The sequence below is a fragment of the Acomys russatus genome, chromosome 24 (genome assembly GCF_903995435.1).
Source record: "Acomys russatus chromosome 24, mAcoRus1.1, whole genome shotgun sequence".
NCBI classification, from domain to species: Eukaryota; Metazoa; Chordata; class Mammalia; order Rodentia; family Muridae; genus Acomys; species Acomys russatus.
The window spans coordinates 20372436-20390949 of record NC_067160.1 but is presented as its reverse complement, the minus strand read 5'-3'; the positions used below and the strand labels follow the sequence as shown (position 1 = coordinate 20390949).

General features: G+C 40.4%; 1 protein-coding gene across 1 annotated transcript in view; it reads right to left on the bottom strand.

Annotated features, from left to right (window-relative positions):
* The window catches only part of Ttc21b (tetratricopeptide repeat domain 21B), a 76252-nt gene that overhangs the window by 43226 nt on the left and 14512 nt on the right, over positions 1 to 18514 (bottom strand). Inside the window, exons 8-18 of the mRNA XM_051167098.1 lie at positions 16101 to 16199; positions 14496 to 14688; positions 14007 to 14104; positions 13475 to 13675; positions 8471 to 8600; positions 6075 to 6232; positions 3964 to 4185; positions 3100 to 3338; positions 1255 to 1327; positions 986 to 1096; positions 70 to 208 (exon numbers count right to left, since the gene is read on the bottom strand). Coding sequence (XP_051023055.1) covers positions 70 to 208; positions 986 to 1096; positions 1255 to 1327; positions 3100 to 3338; positions 3964 to 4185; positions 6075 to 6232; positions 8471 to 8600; positions 13475 to 13675; positions 14007 to 14104; positions 14496 to 14688; positions 16101 to 16199 — 1663 coding nt within the window. The remainder of the gene's footprint in view (positions 1 to 69; positions 209 to 985; positions 1097 to 1254; positions 1328 to 3099; positions 3339 to 3963; positions 4186 to 6074; positions 6233 to 8470; positions 8601 to 13474; positions 13676 to 14006; positions 14105 to 14495; positions 14689 to 16100; positions 16200 to 18514) is intronic.

Sequence of the window (18514 nt, the reverse complement as noted above, 5' to 3'; positions counted from 1 at the left end):
TGCATTATAAAAATAAACAGGCCAGATTGATCAAGTAAACTTTTCCCCCAATCAGCTAGACCTGCATACCAGGCTCATGAGCTAGAGAATGCTGGAGAACCTTCTCTGCCTTCTCGTACGTCTTCAGTCTCAGCAGCAGCTCGGCCAGATCGTAGCAAAGGTAATTCTGCTGTCCGCTTTTCAGGGCAGCTTCGTAGTAGGTGATTGCCTGCACAGAGTCCATTTCAGTTAGTCTTTAAAAAGCACAGAGATCTCATCCACCCAAGGTGGAAAGCATAGCTGCAACTAGAAATAATATACACAGAGCTTTAGGCATCTATCTGTGCTGCCAGTGAAGTATGCCGCTTTTCTTTGAGAAGCATTGATCACACCGCAACTAGCTTTTTTTTTTTTTTTTTTTTTTTTTTTTTAAATATAGGATGATGAACAGTACTTGGCAGAAACATTTTTGCAGAGATTATTCTAAGATCAGCAACACTTCCCAAATGTATCTGCTTTCCTAGTTGATACATATATACTTAACAATGACCAGAAACAGCACAAGAATACATTAGTCAAGAAAACCCTTTATCCTTACTAGAAGCAGCAGCAGCAGCAGCAGCAGCAGCAGCAGCAGCAGCAGCAGCAGCAGCAGCAACAAAAACAACCACCTTGAAGCACATAGCTTGGTCAAACTGATACAGAAGGAAGCAAAGTGCTTATACTAGATTATATAACAAAGGAGATGTGCTATTTCTGACTTTATGGCCGTTATTTGGCTGTGAAGACTGAGATGTAAGAAGCTTAAAGTAATGCTAGATTGATCTCCATAAAATGCAGCACTGAAGAAAGTGAATCACTGGGAAAATCTGACATGACACAAATGCCGGTTTGCTCACACAAACGTGGAACTTAAAATCACCAAAGATGCAGAGCTGTTGCCAACTTCTCTACAGGTCTGAGTCACCTTGATCCAATAGGTTATCTGACACTATGAAGTACTTACCTTTGAGTAATTGTGAGTTTTGACAAGTGCTTTCCCAATTTTTCTTGCCAGTGTTCCATCTTTTGGGTTCTGATTTAATGCTTGCTCATAGGCCACTATGGCTTCTTCAGGCTGATATTGTTAGACACAAAGGACAAACGTTAACAAACAACTTAAATGAATCCATAAAAGGCAACATTTCTATAACTAAGTCCTCCCAACTTCAAAGTATATATTGAACATAAAAGTGAACAATCCCAGATAGATGATTGAAAATAGGCCAATTTTACCTCTTGTATATTCATATATGCATCACCAAGGAGCAGGAAAGACCGGGGACTGGGCATTCTTTCAGCAATTTCTCTGGAATTAGACCAACTCTGCTTACTATATTGAATACAGGTAACAGTTACAAACCAGTAAGATGAAATGTCAGCTCATTTACCTCAACTACAAAGTGTAGCCAGCAGTATAAGCTTGTTAAAAGTCACACCTTGTGTATGTATCCATATACTTTATGTTATATCAAGATACACTTTTTATTGACTCTTGCCATATTCTGACATGCATGGAACAAAATAAAGGGAGATAGTGAACATGTAAACTCTCACTGTCCAGGACTCCTTAGCAGGAGGAAAGCACTTTATTGTCCTATATACAACTCGAGCCCTTATCTCCCAGGTAAGAAGTATGTGATGAAGTACCTTAAAAACACCAAGTCTTCTGCTTCAGTAGCTGCAGCTTATTTCTCCACAATTAGAGTACTAAAAATCTTCCTGCTTCCCCCTCCAAAGTGCTACAATTACAAGTTTGCAACACCATAACTTGCTTATTGTTAAGCTTTAAACATATCTAGCTGCTGGGCTGGAGAGATGGCTCAGAGCTTAAGAGCCCTGACTGCTCTTCAAGAGGTCCTGAGTTCAATTCCCAGCAACCACATGTTGCCATCTATAAAGTGATCTGATGCCCTCTTCTGGCCCACAGGTGTACATGCAGGCAGAGCACCGTATACATAATAATAAGTAAATAAATCTTTAAAAAAAATCTAGCTGCTTAGAATGTCTCTGGCAAAGGTAATTTTTATTCCAACTTTACACACAATCTAAGAATGCATGCCCATAGCTAACATGCCACATTTGCCTGAAACCAAACCATGCTTTTTGTTATTATATCACAGCACATCCAAAAGAAACTAAACCTTTTTCGCCCTCTCTTTTTTTGATTGTTTGTTTTTGAGACAGGCTTTTTCTCTGTGTAGCCCTGTGTCCTAGAACTGACTCTGTAGACCAGGCTGGCATTGAACTTAGAGATCTGCCTGCTTCTGCCTCCAGAGTGCTGTGATTGAAGGTGTGCACCCTCACGGCCCTTGTTTTGCTTTTTGGAGACACAGTCTAGCTATAGAGCCCCACTGGTCTGAAACTCTTACATAGGGCAGGATGCCCTCAAACTCACAGCAATCCTCCTGCCTCAGGTTGCTTAGTGCACTTAAGCTCCTCCACCAACCACAGAAGGTGCTAGTTTCTCTGAATACTCAATACTTGGCAAGAATGTAAGCAAAATTTTTTCTTAGATCAGTGGATGATACTGACGATCAAGGACTGGCTTAGTCTATTCATGGAGTGTGTTTGTGTGATTACTGTTTTGTTTGTGGTGAAGAATGGCAACATCTATGCATGTGTGTCCCAGGACCTTTTAGGGCCTTAATGTGACAAAGCTATAAAAGTTAATGATCATTCACAAAAGAAAAGGTGACTCCACACCTTGGAGTTTGGAGCACATTAACTTATAATTTTACTCTTCTACAATAGGTCTGCCATGTAATAAATATGCCTGTCTATTCCCTGGATAGCTGCTGTGTAATGTATATATAACTCTTGCTTTTTCTTTTCCCAATCAAAAGAGTCGGATCTAAAAGGAACATTTCTTGAGGAGATTTGAGAAACTACCAGACCACACATTGAAGCAACCGCAGTTCTGTTTCAGGGTAAACACCCTCATGAGAGTGTTCCTGGGCAGAAAGAAGATGGCTCCCAGGAAAAAATCTGTAAACAATCTGTGACATATGTGACAAAGAAAGAAAGTAAATGTGAGTGTTAGTTCCAAGGTAAAAACGTGTGATGCAAGTCACTATTTACCTGTAACAAGTGATATATAACATTTTCTCTTTTCTATGCTTCAGATAAATGTCTGCCATTTTTTCTTTGGCCTCAATGAAATAAGGCTGCTCAGTTGTGACATTTCGAAGCATGCTTAACGCACGTTCTGTGTCCCCTTGGGCCAGAGCCAGGTCTGCGTTAGCAATAGTGACACGTAATTCTTCACAAGTTCCAGAAAACTCATGGATGGCGTCTTGTAAAACCTTTGCTGCCTCGTGCTACAAAGAAAAATTAACGACTCCTTCAAAATAGACAACAAATTACCCCAGACAGGAGACTTATCTACCAAAACACAGCAACTAACAGATGTCAGTGCCTTCATAGCATTTACAAAATAAACTGATAGATTTTAATGAAACGTCTCCAAATTTAAAGAGACCCACACCAGTGGAGGCTGTAAATATTAGGTAAGTGGATGGTTTGTTTGTTTGTTTGTTTGTTTGTTTGTTTAGGCAGGATGACAGCCATTGTTATAGAGTCCCTGCTATATTCTGGAACAGAATTATAACCCTCACGACAGCATTTCATGGTGGCCAACATAGGCACACTGAGAAAGTCATCCAGCAGCAAATCACAAGCACCTTCCAGGCGCTTCCAGAATGTACAGGTTTTTCTAAAGAGTATGAAAAAACCAAGTTGCTCAATTTTGACAGTTGGCCAAGGGGCTAATTTTAGCATTTAAAATGTCTATATGTATATTACATACATATAAGTAGAAAATGATTCAGCTAGAAATATGTACCTATATATTTCATATTACACAGAAGAGTAGGAAATTTGTACGCACACACACACACACACACACACACACACACTCCAAAGCTCCAATCTGAGTTAACTTACCTGTTCTCCATTTAAGCGGTGAACCTCTACCAACTCAAGAAAGATGGATAGTCGGTGGCTGGCATCAATCTCAGTTTTGAGCTTTGATTTCGAGGAGGCTCTACTTCTCCTCATTCCCGGCAGGTTCATTGCCATGTGCAGAGTTTTAATTGCTTCTGCCACTTCTCCCATCTTCTTTTGTGACTGTGCTTTGATTAAATGATATAATGGGTAGTCTCTCACCTGAGAAGTAAATTAACAATAGTTCTTTGGAGTGTACACAATGCAACAATGGAACTTACAAGTATTGCTCATTTGTGATCATATCCTCAAAGTGTGTTTCTGACCTCTTAATTCTGACCTCTTAATTTTTTTTACTTGCTACTCATAATTTTAAATTAAAATGTTATTAGAAGGACTTGCAGAAAAAAACCAAAAACCAAACAAACAAAAACCAAAAACCATAAAACAAACAAACAAAAAAATCACTCACATACTAAAATTAACCAGACTCAGATATATACATTTCAATGATGTATCGAGTTAGAAGCCTAGTTATATTAACTCTAACATTCAGGGAACTGTCACTCCAGTATTCTCTTGAATGTCAAATGGGTCAAACAACTGATTGTTTTTTTTACAGGCAAGAAAATACAACCTGAAATTAGGATCCTCAGGAAGGGGATGTCTTTATTTGAGGATCCTCTAGTAGTGATGTGCCGCTTAGACGTCTAGAAGAAAGGTTTTGCATTTCTATTCTTTTGACTTTTAATAAATGTTTCAAGGCGCTTTCATTAAACACTGGCCTTCTCCTTTTAGACTACCCCGAAACACAGAGTAAAGCATCTTCTATCGTATTTCAGCTGTAAACAGTACATGCAGAACATGGAGAATGACAGAATGGTAAAGATAGAGAAGCCTAAGGAGGTGGCTCCCCGCCCAGGAGGTGCGGTGGAAACCACCAAAGGAGGAAGGCGAGGAGGAGCCTTAGTCCTTCTTGCTAGAGGCTGTGCACTTGGGGAACTGTATTCATACCTTAACTCCTTCCCTGGGTGCAGAGAGATTCACAGGGCCTGGATGGCACACTGGGTGCCTCTCTAATCTAGAGATCTACTGTCCTAAGAAAAATCAGGCATAACACTGCAACTCTTAATTGGTCCTTGATTTCTCTAGCTCATTTAATGGTTTTTCCATGAGAACATGAGTGAATCAACAGTTTGAGGCTTCCTTCCATGAACCTTAAGAAGTGCTGGAAGCATCTAATGTCTAATGTTTAGAGAAAATAACTGAGATTTCCTGCATTATAAGAAGTGTCTTTATAGACACTTCAAACCATGTAACATTCATTTTCAATACAATTACTGTGTATTCTTTGACAATGAATCTAAAAAGAGATTATGGAAAAACAACTCTAAGAAGTTGTAGTAGCTCTTACTTGTACTCCTAACACTTGGGCGGCTGAGGCAGGAGGACTGCTCTAAGTTTGTTGACAGCCTGATTTACAAAGTGAATCATAGGCCTGACCCACAAAGAAAGACACTGTTTTGAAAAGAGAAGAGACAGAAGAAGAAAAAAAGAGAGAAAAGAAGAGTCCAAGAAGAAAATGGTCAATAAGCTTTACTAACTTTATCCATAGAAATATTTGGCACATTTCTCAGTGGTTTAAAAATGTTGTATATATACATACGTAATTGCTCCTTTTGAGTTTAATTATAACAACTGTTATTCTACAAGTTTTATAGAAAAGAAAACTGAGGCTTAGAGATAAGTATAACACAAATTTATTTTGTTGTTGAATTGGTGTGTGTGTGTGTGTGTGTGTTTTGTGATGGGCTTTCCATATTGTCCAGGCTACCCTGGAGCTCCCTGCCTCCAGCCTCCTAAGTAGCTAGGATTACAGGCACCCACTTCCGAGACAGTTTGATATTGTGTTGGGGGAAATTCACACTAATTTGCATCTATATCAAAGACACCTGAACTTTTCCCTCTATTTCTTGTTATTTTAACATGCTATTATAATATTTATTGGCAAAGTATTTTAGATTCCCTTGTAAAATAATTGCACATGTACACATTCACTGAAAGTCCAAGGAGAGTGGTATGTCTTAGCCCCTTGACTCTGGAATACTTACATTAAAATTATAGCTCAGACAGAGCTCCAGCGACTGGGAACACAGTTTGACTCTGTCTTGAGACAAGTACACTTGCGCCATCAGGAGGTGGGCCTCTGCATATGAGGGGCTGTGCTCCAGGCAATGCTGCAGGTTGTTGTATGCGGCTTCAGTGTCACCTAGGAGAGAAAGAAGGCCTGTGAGGCTTCAGCGCTTAGAGGTGGAGCCTGCAGCAAGGACCCAGAGTACAAGTGCCACGGTTTAACACCTCTGTTCCCCCTTGCACTAGCTAGAGCTTCCTTGTAGTCACTTGAAGAACAGACCTATGTGTCAGGACAACAGTTGGTCCCAGGGGAAATATAAAGGATAAGAGCTGGTCCCCATTATTACTCATTGGCAGGACTATGAATCTAAAGAAACTTTGCATTACAATGAGTTTTGAGACTCTATTTGTCTCTCCCAGGCTTGGGCATCTGAAGTCTGGGTGGCACTGCTTAGGGAAGGTTAGAAGCAATGGCCTTAAAAAAAAAAAAAAAAAAAAAAAAAAAAAAGTAGTGATGGCCTTAGCTGGGTATGGTAGCGCACTCCTTTAATCCCAGCACTTGGGAGGCAGAGACAAGCAGATCTCTAGGTATTCGAGGCCAGCCTGGTCTACAAAGTGAGTCCAGGACAGCCAAGGCTACAAAAAGAAACCCTGTCTCGAAAAACAAAACAAAAAGAGGAGAAGGAAGGAGGAGGAGGTAGCAGCAGCAGCAGCAGCAGCAGCAGCAGCAGTGATGGCCTTACTAGATGAAATACGCCAGTGGGGGTGTGTGCTGAGAGTTTAACCTCAGTCCACTTCTAGTTTACCCTCTGTGCTTCATGTTTGCATTTGAAGATGTGAGATCTCTGCTTCTTTTCCAGCCACCATGCCTGCACTTGCTGCCAGGCTTCCCTGCCACAAGAGAGCCATATTCCTCTGACACCAATAGCCCAGATAAACTCTATCTTCTATAAATCAAGGTGATCTTGATGTTTTATCACAGCAACAGAAGTGACCAGGACAAAGACAGACATTTATAAACCTACAATGCTGCAGTGTCATTTACACTAACAAAGAGGACACATTCTAAAACTGGGCTACATGACTATATGTGAAATAAACAAAAAAAGTTCAAGGATACATTCCTGAAATTCTAAAACATAAGATATAAATCAAAACACCTTAACACCAATTGAACTATCAAAGCTTTATAAAACATTTGCTATGTATCTAGAAATCTTAAAACCCTACTTAATCTTACAACATTGGTTAGGATTAATGTTATAAAAATGCTGGAGTTCCAGAGGGCTAAGGCTCTATCTTGGGCTGGAAAGAGGCTTCTCATAGCATCATCAGCACAGACTCTACGTACTACACCTTCCTTGTGATGCAGTCTACATGGACTTGTGGGTGGCATTCCCAAATGCTGGCGCAAGTGGACATATCAAGGCCCACTTCACACCCAGCCTTTCTAGAATGAGGAAGAATAGGTCGTAAGTTATTCCTTGTTTAAATGCACCTCACCTTTACCTGCTGGCAATAGAATATCCAGGGTCGAATTCAGTTTCCTAGTTCATAAGAGCTCAGACTACTCACTGAAATCCCACTGTAGCCATTTACCCCTCAAAGCTAGAGAAGTAATGGGCAAATTATTGGCAGAGAAAGCACAGTAACTTATTAAACATAGTGTCAAAGTCTGGCAATCACCCATCAGCAAAATCAGTAACTCTGGGATCTTTATAATCGTAATGTATGAAACCTAGAACCATGAGGGCAAAAGGCAATGGAAATGCTAAACCAGACTCGAAATGGCTTACTGAGACCAATCTGTAGCACCCAACCCCAATATACTGCAAAAATAAAATGTAACAAAATAAAAGAGATGCGTGGTTAAAGAAGGCCTTCGTTGTACATGTGTAGTGCTGATGCTGTGAACCATCCCACACTCTACTGGGTCCTTGAACAGCTGCTATTGCAAGACATCTAAGAAACTGCAGCTTCATCCTACGTCTCTGCTTGATGAGTTTCCAATAAGCACTTGCTTCACTAAAGCATACACATCCTACACTGTGTTTATGTTCATTCTTAAATATATTTTTTAATATTTTGGACAGTTTCTCCTACTTGTAATCAGGTTTTTAAGTGGAAACTGTTAAAGAAGAAAGATTAATAGCAAGGAATTGAGGTCGCTGGCATGAACATGGGTATGAAATGAACCTAAAATAGTAGGTTTTGCATTTGTTGCAGTTTCCGGTTGAACATATATATTCACAGACAAAATATGCTTGCATGTGACTGCTCTCGCCAGAGTGCAGCACTGAACCTATTTACACCTGTCACTGCCAACACCACAGTCAAACTCCTACATTATTTTAAGTGCTAAGGTATACATTACCTGACAAATATTTCACTTTGGCCATTAAGAAGACAGCTTGTGGAAGACCTGGTACACTTCTAATAATTGTCTCCAGGACGGAAGAACAACGCCTGAGAATTGGAGAAAGAGGCTGCCCAGGACCTGCAGGCTAAACAAAGCAAATAAGTACACGTTCTAAGTTCATAGCCATATTTAGCAAGGATTTAACATACATTAATCTTACTGTGACTAGAAGAAACTAGTACTTCCTAGAAAATTATTCTTATTTTTTCATATTACCTTTGCTACATAATTGCACAAATACTAAACTATTTCCTTAGTCATCTATAAATAGACTTACAAATTATTGTTGGGTTTTATGCTGTTAAATAATTAGGGAATTGTTATTTACTTAATATTTTAATAATACATTAAGACAGTTACCAGTTCAACATTTATCAAAGAAACATCTGTCGAAAGAAAAGACAACTGAGAAAGATTTCTTGCTTTGTTGCTCCATTGATGTTATTCCTCAGACCTGAAGGATGACCTTCCCCATGCCCTTCACCTGATGTACAGTGTGTGCCATCCTTCAGGTCAGTGACTGTATGCTCTTACAGAAGATCACTGTGCATATGGGCCACATAGCTGACAATAAGCTGCCCTATGCCAAGGCACAGAACATGTTCTCAGAAAGATACTCAAGATATGACTATCGCTTACATCACCTCAACTTCTGAATCCCCACAGCACACATTCTACAGTAGTTTCCTGCTAAGTGCTGCTTCTTTTATGGGTGGTGGGAACCATGGCTCTGTTCCAGGGAATGGCATCTGAGTGCTCTGTGAATAGCTCTCCTTGTAGGAAGCACGCAAGGGGAAGCCTGGCAAAGACCAGTGTGACAGACTCTGTAGCCTTGGCTATTTTTCCAGGGACTATGGGGTGATCCCTTTTCTCTAGCACAAGAGTATGGATGCTCTAGACAAGCTTTTCCTTTCACTTTGTCTGTAATGGGTACAGCAACAACACAACAGACATCTCCTAATAACTCCATTATTAGGTGGATGAATTAAAAGTAGTGACAGGATTGAGATGATGACCGCAGTAGCAATTTAGAACCCTGAAAAGTTTTGAGAAAGACAGGATAGAAATCCGAGGCACATAATTATTCTCAGAAAAGCCCACAGTATACTCAGATTCAGAAAGAGCTCTTGCAAAGAATGGATTAAAGAAGTTAGTGAGTACACATAAATACCAGACTATTAGTTCAAGAACAGGGAACTCATCTGAATAGTAGTTGGAAAACAGGAAAAGAGTCAACTAGCTCTTGTGTCAACAGAATAAATTTCCTTGCCTTGCTACAGTTGTACAGAAGAGAATTGTAGATACTGTTAGAGCAGCTTTAGATAAAACTTGTATTAGGTGTTTAAAGTAGAGTGTGCTGACCACAATGACCATGGAGATGTGCTTACATTATGAGGCCATCAGGTTAAAGATCTGCCTAGGGAAAATAAAACATATGGGAAGGAAACAAGAAAAAACATTTAGAGAATCATGGTGTAGTTTCTTAAAATATATTTGAGGAAGAAAAGCTGAAAGTGTATGCTCTGTGACTTTGAAATGAAATACATGGAGAGGCTCCAGCTCCTTGGAGCCATTTCCATAAGAGCAAGCTGGTGGTCATGTCCCTCACTGTGCTGACCCCACATCTCTGTCTTGCGGCCTTTGAAGCCACCATAGCTGGACTCCAGCATATGAGGTTGAGGGTCTTTATTCATCTTCAAGATCAGACTTTTATACTGCTTTGAATTAAAGCTGGGTAAATTCTTTAAAACAGTTGTGATGGTTACTAATGACTGTTTACTTGCCAGGATCCACAACCACCAAGGAGACAAGCCTCTGGCAGTGCTGTGAGGGAGTCCCTAGACTCAGGTAAGTGAAGCGGGAAGACCCACCTTAAATGTGGGTCAGTCGTTCTCTGGACTGGAGCCCTGGGCTGAATACAAAGGAATAAGGAGCCGAGTGCCAGCATTCATCTCTCTTGGCTTCCTGATGTGATGTAAACAGAGCCTCGCATTCCTGCTGCCATACCTTCTCCATCATGTTGGACTGTACATAATTATGTACCAAAACAAACTCATCCTTCCTCCCCCCCTCTTCCCTTGCTTGCTTTTGATGGGTATTTTGTCACAGCAACAACGCAAGTCACTAACACAAATATTCTTCAGCAAAAAAAAAAAAAAGTAAAAATGATGGTAAGTATCTTGCCATTTCTTAGGAAATACTGAGAACACTTTCACTTTTTTTTCTTCTATTTGATGTTGTTAGTTATATTTTGATACAAGGCCTCACCATGCAGCCCAGGCTGGCCTCAACCTCAGGACCCTCTTGCCTCTGTTACTTAAGAGCTAAAATTAAAGTGCAGGCTGCCTCACCCAAAGAAAAATAGCCATTATTTTATTGGGGTTTCCTTGTATAATCAAAGATTAAAGTCAGAATCTAGAGACAATCTTGGATATTACACTTGTTAGGTTAAAAATGAAAAGAAAACTGTATGTGAAAGAGACCAACAGACAAGGAGTGGAGCTGAGGCCAGTGCTGCCTTTCTCCAATGAAAACAGTATTATGAAGATGACCAAGTTATAACATGCACACAAAAATTACATAAGTCAGGTGGTGGTGCACACCTTTAATCCCAGCACTCAGGGAGGCAGAGGTAGGTGGACTTCTTTGAGTTTGAAGCCAGCCTGGTCTATAAAGGGAGTCCAGAACAGCCAAGGCTACACTGAGAAACCCCGTCTTGGAAACAAAACAAAACAAAATTGTATTATGGGAAACAAGCTGTGCAGTTGGATTAGAGACCTAGCTACCAAGTACTGTGCTATTTTGTAAACTACCTACGGTTTGGGGTTCACTCTTAGCTTGGCAAACAAGGCAATCCTTTGAAATACTCAAGGACTGAAGCTTTGCCTGTCCTTGCCTCCCCTGTGATATTTTCGTCTGTGATTGCTCTCCTCCCACTCAGTCTAGTCCACTCATTCCCCTGTGCTCCTGTGAGCATCTGCAGCAACTGTTCCCTTTGTCTGAAACAAGCTATTTCCACAGGCCACCTTCAATTCTTGTTTTTATACTAAGGCCTACTCTGACCCTTTCACATATACATTTCATCATCTTACCCTGTTCTATTACTTCCTTATACCATTCACCACTATACTATCCAGTCTTCTTATGGTATCTGCTGTGTCCTTTTGGAATATATTTCTTGGAGCAAGAGTTCTAACATGTTTTCCCCCAAGCATATTCTCCCAGCTCCATGTGGTGTGCTGATGCAGAAAGAGGCCTAGATGATGAATGAATGTTGAAATATGCATTCAAACTACCAAGCAACTTGCATGGATGCTGACTTGGGAGAGTAACTTAAGTCAGCCTGAATTAATCATCCAGTGTGATTCTGGGAGAGCAATGTTTGGGAAATGACGTGATACTGAACAATATGCAGAGCTCGCTATGGGTCTAGAGAGCTGTGAGACCCGGGGTCAAGACATGTCCAAGCCCCAGAAATCATGTCCTGAGGTTGGCAGAAGTAGGATCACTCCCCCAACCCCTGCCCTGGGCTCCCACCCTTGCCCCTCGGAGAAAATCACTTAACCTGACAGCCAGGATGGACTTCCTCTCCTTATAAGGTTATGTACAGCAATATCTGAAATTCTTCCCTATGGATCTGAGGTATCCTCAACACCCTGGCCCGGGCCAATGATGCATACTCTCACTGAAGACCCCTATCCACTCCCCCAAAGGTTTAAATAGCCTTTGTTCTGCCAAGTAGATGAGCTGTCTCACAGAAGCCTTTCTCCTGAGAGTCTGTTCTAGTCTGTGCTCACTGGATACCTGACATCTCCATCTCCACCGCTCCTGCCTTGCTCCCCTCCCCAGAATCCACCAGCTGTGAAGGCAGGTGGTTATGCTGTTATAGGTGGGGAAGCCAGGCCAGGAATGGCAGCTTCCTAAGTGAAGACCATTTTTCTTATTTTGATCATTAATATAGCATCTAGAGCTATAAATCAGGGGGATGGTAATAACTTTGGTTTTAGTAATGAGTATTGGATAGTCTTAGCTAAAAAACTTGTGTTGAAGTAAGAGCTGAGCCTAGTGTGTGAATGTCACTTTGGAAAGCATTCCCGGGGAGTGCCAAACAGGTTTCTAGTGCTACAACTCAAAAATACTAATGCTTACAAAAGACCATAATTATCTCTAAGCTAGACCAAACAGATGCCAGCTGACAATGATGTTCCATATAATATACAGGACAAGAGCTAACAGGAATATGACAATTGAAAAGTATACGATGAACACTAGAAGATAAATGTCAAGAAATAAATGTGGAGTCTTACCCTTGATCTCAGAGGTATGAGTGATAGATCACTGTCTTTGTTAACTCTTGACTCAGTGTATGTGTGTGTGTGTGTGTGTGTGTGTGTGTGTGTATGGATTCCCATGTGTGCATACAGAACAAGCACAGAGGACTTCTCACACCAGAAGGATATAGTCCAAATCTACCATCTACTTTATGAAGGAAAAGGATTCTTTATAACTAGATGTGCCATTCCGAGGAACAGGAGGAAGAAGCCAGTGGTCCACTTTTAACACAAAGCAGAGTTTGATTTCATACGGGAAAGTCTTCATTAGTTTTACAAAAGAACTCCGGGTTTGAGTTTGCCTTGTCCACGGTGAGATGGCACTTGGTGAGGTTACCAATCAGGTTCAAATATGCAGCAAGCATGAGAATTAAGCACTTTGAATATTTTTAAACTAAGAGTTTTAGGATTTAAAATATTGTAAATGATTTTTTTTTTTTATAAATCAATACATTCATTATTTGGTAGTAATCCTTTCTATAAAGACTGATTTAAAATGATTTCAATTAACAGAGTTACAAATGCTAATTACAGGTGCAGATAGAGTTGAACACATTAATGAGCACTTGTTAGCACTGCTATGGGACATAGGGACCCAGCCTTGGGGATAAGAGGCAGAGTTACCTACCTGAATCGGACAGAAATTTAAATACTCAGTAACAACTTCTAGTAAGAAGTCAGGATTGAGCTTCTCAAAATACTGTATGCCAAGAGGTAAATCTTCTAACTGTGAAAAGTGAGTGTTCACAACATCATTTAACAAATTTATAATGTCTTCCTGTCGATGATTTTTTTTTGTAGCAAGGACTGCATGTAAATACATTAATTCCTGAAAAAAAAAGTAGATTTCATAGGTTATTCCTTTTGGCTATAATGCCATTTATTTCTACTGAGATTTCAGGTGTATATAAAGTGATATATATATGGAATTATTCAAACATTTGATATGAAATTATTCAAATCTAAGATTTAGCTGAATCAAGTTTTAGGATCATTGAGGAAACCACTTACAGTCAATTTGCACAGAGGTAGACTAGCAAATGCAATTACACATTAAAGTTAATGCTCATTCCCCATTTAAAGCTAAGGATGAATGGTCATTTGAGGTTTCATGTTTTATGAATAGCAGCTATGACCTGCCATCAGATACAACACCGTACCGCGGATTTCCCCATTGACTGCTGGAATTCACTGAAGAACTCCAACTGCTGGTCTGCATCTTGCAATTGCCCGTCTATTAACTGACACCGAATAAGTCCTGAAATCAAACAAAACCAATCAAGGCTTAGTCCAACCAACTAACCGAAGTTAGCAAAACATTTTCTCCCATTACAACAATCCTGCTTTAGATTGAAAAACTACAATAAGAGCACAGCAGGTTGAGGGATGGGCAAGAAATCTGGTAGCCAGGGACTAAGTGAACATTTTTACTACACAATTCACAACTTGATAGAAGCAACCAAATAGGACCCATTCTTTCAAGATGGCATTTGTGAGGTAAATTGTTATTTTTAAAGATACGCAATTTTTCCTTCTGTGCACAATAGAAATAGTTTAATTTTTAAAAATTAAATATATATTCTCTGCTTCAGTGGGCTGGTCCTTGCAGTGAGTTCCCTAGAGGAAGTCATCGGTGCGCCATCTCGTACCGGTGACCGCAGAAATGTTGCTCTCACTCAGCGTCATGGCGGTCCTGTACCACTTCCAGGCCTCCTTCGCTCTGCCTTGGAGAATCATTTGGTAGCCAAGCTCTGTAGCAATTTCTGCTTGCTGGGGGGTTAAACTAAATGCTTTTTCTAGGAAACTTTGAACTTTTTGTAGAATGAGTTGATTACGTCCACACTGAAAAGAAGAAAACGAGGACAAATGTAGACAAAAGTCCACCTGGACTTAGAATAAAAGACCTACTTTTCTCTACACTTACTCTAGGTTGAAATGCAGGATGGAAGGAAGGGGAAGACGGGTTATTCAGGAAGGGAAGGCTTCTGTCACGAAGAGACTACAGCAAGGAAGAGGGATGATCCACCACGGGATGTATACTTTAATAAGCCCTGTTTTATGACATCACCATTTTGGCGCGTACTTTGTTGTGCGAAAACAATATGATTTTCATGATTCTTTCACAAATTAGATAGGAAATTCTCTATTTTAAGGTTTCTAAATCTATGTACACAATTAAATAATAATCCCTGTTCCCCTTAAATACAACCTGTACTAATAGAGATTATATTTTAAAAAGACATAGCTTATATCTTTTTGGGAAAAAAAAAACTCAACAAAAATTTGTTGATGCCAATGTTGTAAAATAATCATTGAACATACAATTTTTAAGAGTAAAACATTCCTCTGAATATTTCAATAAACTTTAAATTATTCTAAAAAATAGTGAAGTTGTGTCTGGTAGTAACACAAATAACAATGAAAATTACCTTAATTCATACTTTTAGATTATTTTCTTTCTCTAAATTTAATACTCTAAATTTAATTTAATACTCTAAATTTAATTCTCTAAATGTTGTTTTTTGCTGTTGTTGTTTGTTAAGACAGGGTTTCTCTGTGCTGCTCTTGCTGTCCTAGACTTTGCAGACCAGGCTGGCCTTGAACTCACAGAGATCGGCCTGCCTGTGCCTACAGAGTGCTGGCATTAAAGGTGTGCGCCACCACATTCAGTCAGCCTACATGTTTCAAAATAAGATAATTGCTACAATTTAGTAATTAATATCCTTAAGTTTTTCTTTTGTTAGCTTGATAATTCCTTTACTTGTGGTCATTTTCACCCGCATATTTTCTGATAGTTCACTGAACTGTTTAAAGCTCTTATTCCTTTTACTGTCTTTCTCTGACTGCTGTGTTTTTCCTCCGGTCCTGTCATATTGCCTTTACCGAATGCTCACAATGGAAGCACGCCTTTATTATTACAACAACAAAGCAAGACAGGGCCTTTTCCTCCACAGAAACACTTGAACAGATTTCCCCAAAGGGTTTATAACGGAACAGAAGCGCAGAGCACCCTAACTTCAGACACTAGCCCTGGCTTCCTCTGCCTGGAAGGCACTCTAGCACCAGAAGCCCCTTCCTCACGGCCCCTGCAGGCTGGAAAGTGGCAGCTAAAATCTCCTGCGTCTCCTTTCTTGGGAACAGATGACATATTTAGATCATATCGCTTTCACCCCTGGCTTTATGTTCCTCAGCGCTCTACCCACTGACGAACTGCGAACGCTAAATAGTAGAGTCTGGCTAGCAGGCAATCTTACGGTTCTGCTGAAGGCAATTGTAATCTTATAAAAGAGCTGAGCATTCTGTGGTTCCATGATGTCCAGTGCGTTTCCTAAATTTTCCAGCTTGGTAACAGCCTAAAACAAAGTAAACGAAATTAATATTAAAATGCTCTAAGAAAAAGACTAATACATAAAATTGTACTCTAATATACTATTACTGATATATATCATTTTTATGTACATACATATAATAAGGATTTACTTATTTTTAACTTATGTGTATATGAGTGCCTGCACGTATATATGCACACCATGTATATGCCTGCTCTGTAAAAGCTACAAGGGGATGTTACATCCCCTGGAAGTGGAGGTACAGATGGTCGTAAGCTGCATGAGGATGCTGGAAACTGAACCCAGTCTTCTGCAAGAGCAGCATGCACTCATCACCACTGAGCATCTATCTCTCCAGCCCCTTATTTCTGACATTTGTAAGAGACCTTGTTTTTTTTTTTCTTTTACAAATTTCTTCTTTCTAGCATGTATGTACGTATGTATGTGTGCTGTGGTGTGGCATGTTTGTGTACTTTGGTAGAGTATGCATGTGTGCTGTATGCACGTGTGCTCTGGTGTATACATGTGTCCTCTGGTGTGGTGTATGCATGTGTGCCATGGTGTGTTATATGCATGTGTGCCATGGGGTGGTGTATACATGTGTGCCATGGTGTGGTGTATGTATGTTTGCCATGGTATGGCATATGCATGTGTGCCATGTTGGTATAGCATATGCATGTGTGCTTTGGTGTGCTATATACATGTGTCCTCTGGTGTGGCGTATGCATGTGTGCCATGGTGTGTTATATGCATGTGTGCCATGGGGTGGTGTATGCATGTGTGCCATGGTGTGTTATATGCATGTGTGCCATGGGGTGGTGTATACATGTGTGCCATGGTGTGTTATATGCATGTGTGCCATGGTGTGTTATATGCATGTGTGCCATGGTGTGGCGTATGCATGTGTGCTGTAGTATGGTGTATGTACGTATGCTCTGGTGTGGTATATTCATGTATGCTGTGGTGTGCTGGACAAAGAAGCAAATGTTAGTGTGCATGTGCTTGTATAGAAGCTAGAGCTGGTACCTACTTCCCCTTACCTTTGAGCCAGGGTCTCTCACTGAATCTGGAGCTTATCGCCTCTGCAACACCAGCTGGTAAGTGAGCTCAGGTGCCCTCCTGTGTCTACATCCTCAATGCTAGGGATGTAAGCCTGTGCCACCACACTTGACATTTTATGCAAACTGGAGATCCAAGCTCAGATCCTCATGTTTATGCAGAAAACACTCCACATACTGGGTATCTCCCAGATCCCTAAGGGAATCTTAGAGATTGTAAGCAACTTAAAGCTACAGTTCTTTTTATAAATCTCCGGTAATTACACACAATTATTTCTTGTTAATACTCATTATTGAATAGAAGTCTCTGGATAGTAAAGATAGCTATAGCGAAGTCCTGTCAAAGGGCTGTTTGAATGATAATATATTTACAAAAATGTTGGATGAGCCTTTGAACTGCATAGATAGCCTAACTTATATTTGAAATGGTTTCCACAATAGAAAAATCATGAAAGTGGTTAGTATAAATAATTTTTGTTGGTGTTTCTGGTTTGTTAGTTTGGGGGCTAAGAATCAGCCTTGCACTTGTTAGGCAAACATCTCTCCCATTGAGCTTTAGCCTGAGCTCCAAGTCACTGGAAGGACCTTGCTGTTCAAGGTTGCAGTCCTCCCACTCCAGATAGCCTCTCCCCAGCAGGGCCTCCATCTGCAGTGTCTTTAGACACAGATGCCCCTAACCACATTTTATACATGGCCCTTAACACAGCTCCCCTGCTAGCTCTCCCCTCCCTTAGCCTATAGGATAATTGTAATTAGGTACTGTGCTCCCGTTCATATGATGCGAGTGTGCTACCAAATGCAAAACAAGTTTCAACCAACTATGAGCACCTATCCCGGAAGCCTCCCAACCACTCCCCATGGGCTATATAGCCTTTGTTCTCCCTGAGTAAAGTTGAACTGGCTCCTCAAGTGGTTCCTGGAGTGTTTGATCTCTGTCATGCTTACAGACTTCTAGGTCCTGTGCCTCCTCTTCTGCTCCCCTTGTCTTCGTGGGCTGATGGCCAGCAGCCCCCAGGGAAGAGGAGAACCACACAAGTAATAAAGGAAAAGATCACAGACGATTTGAACCACTAAGATTCTTCTAAGTGTCTACTAAAGCAGTGGTTCTCAACCTGTGGGTCATGACATTTGGGGGTCAAATGACTTTCTCACAGGGGTCACTCAAGACCATCAGAAAGCACAGATATTTAGATTACAATTTATAGAAGTGGCAAAATTAGAGTTAAGAAGTAGCAACAAAAATAATTTTTATGATTTGGGGTCACCACAACTTGAGGAACT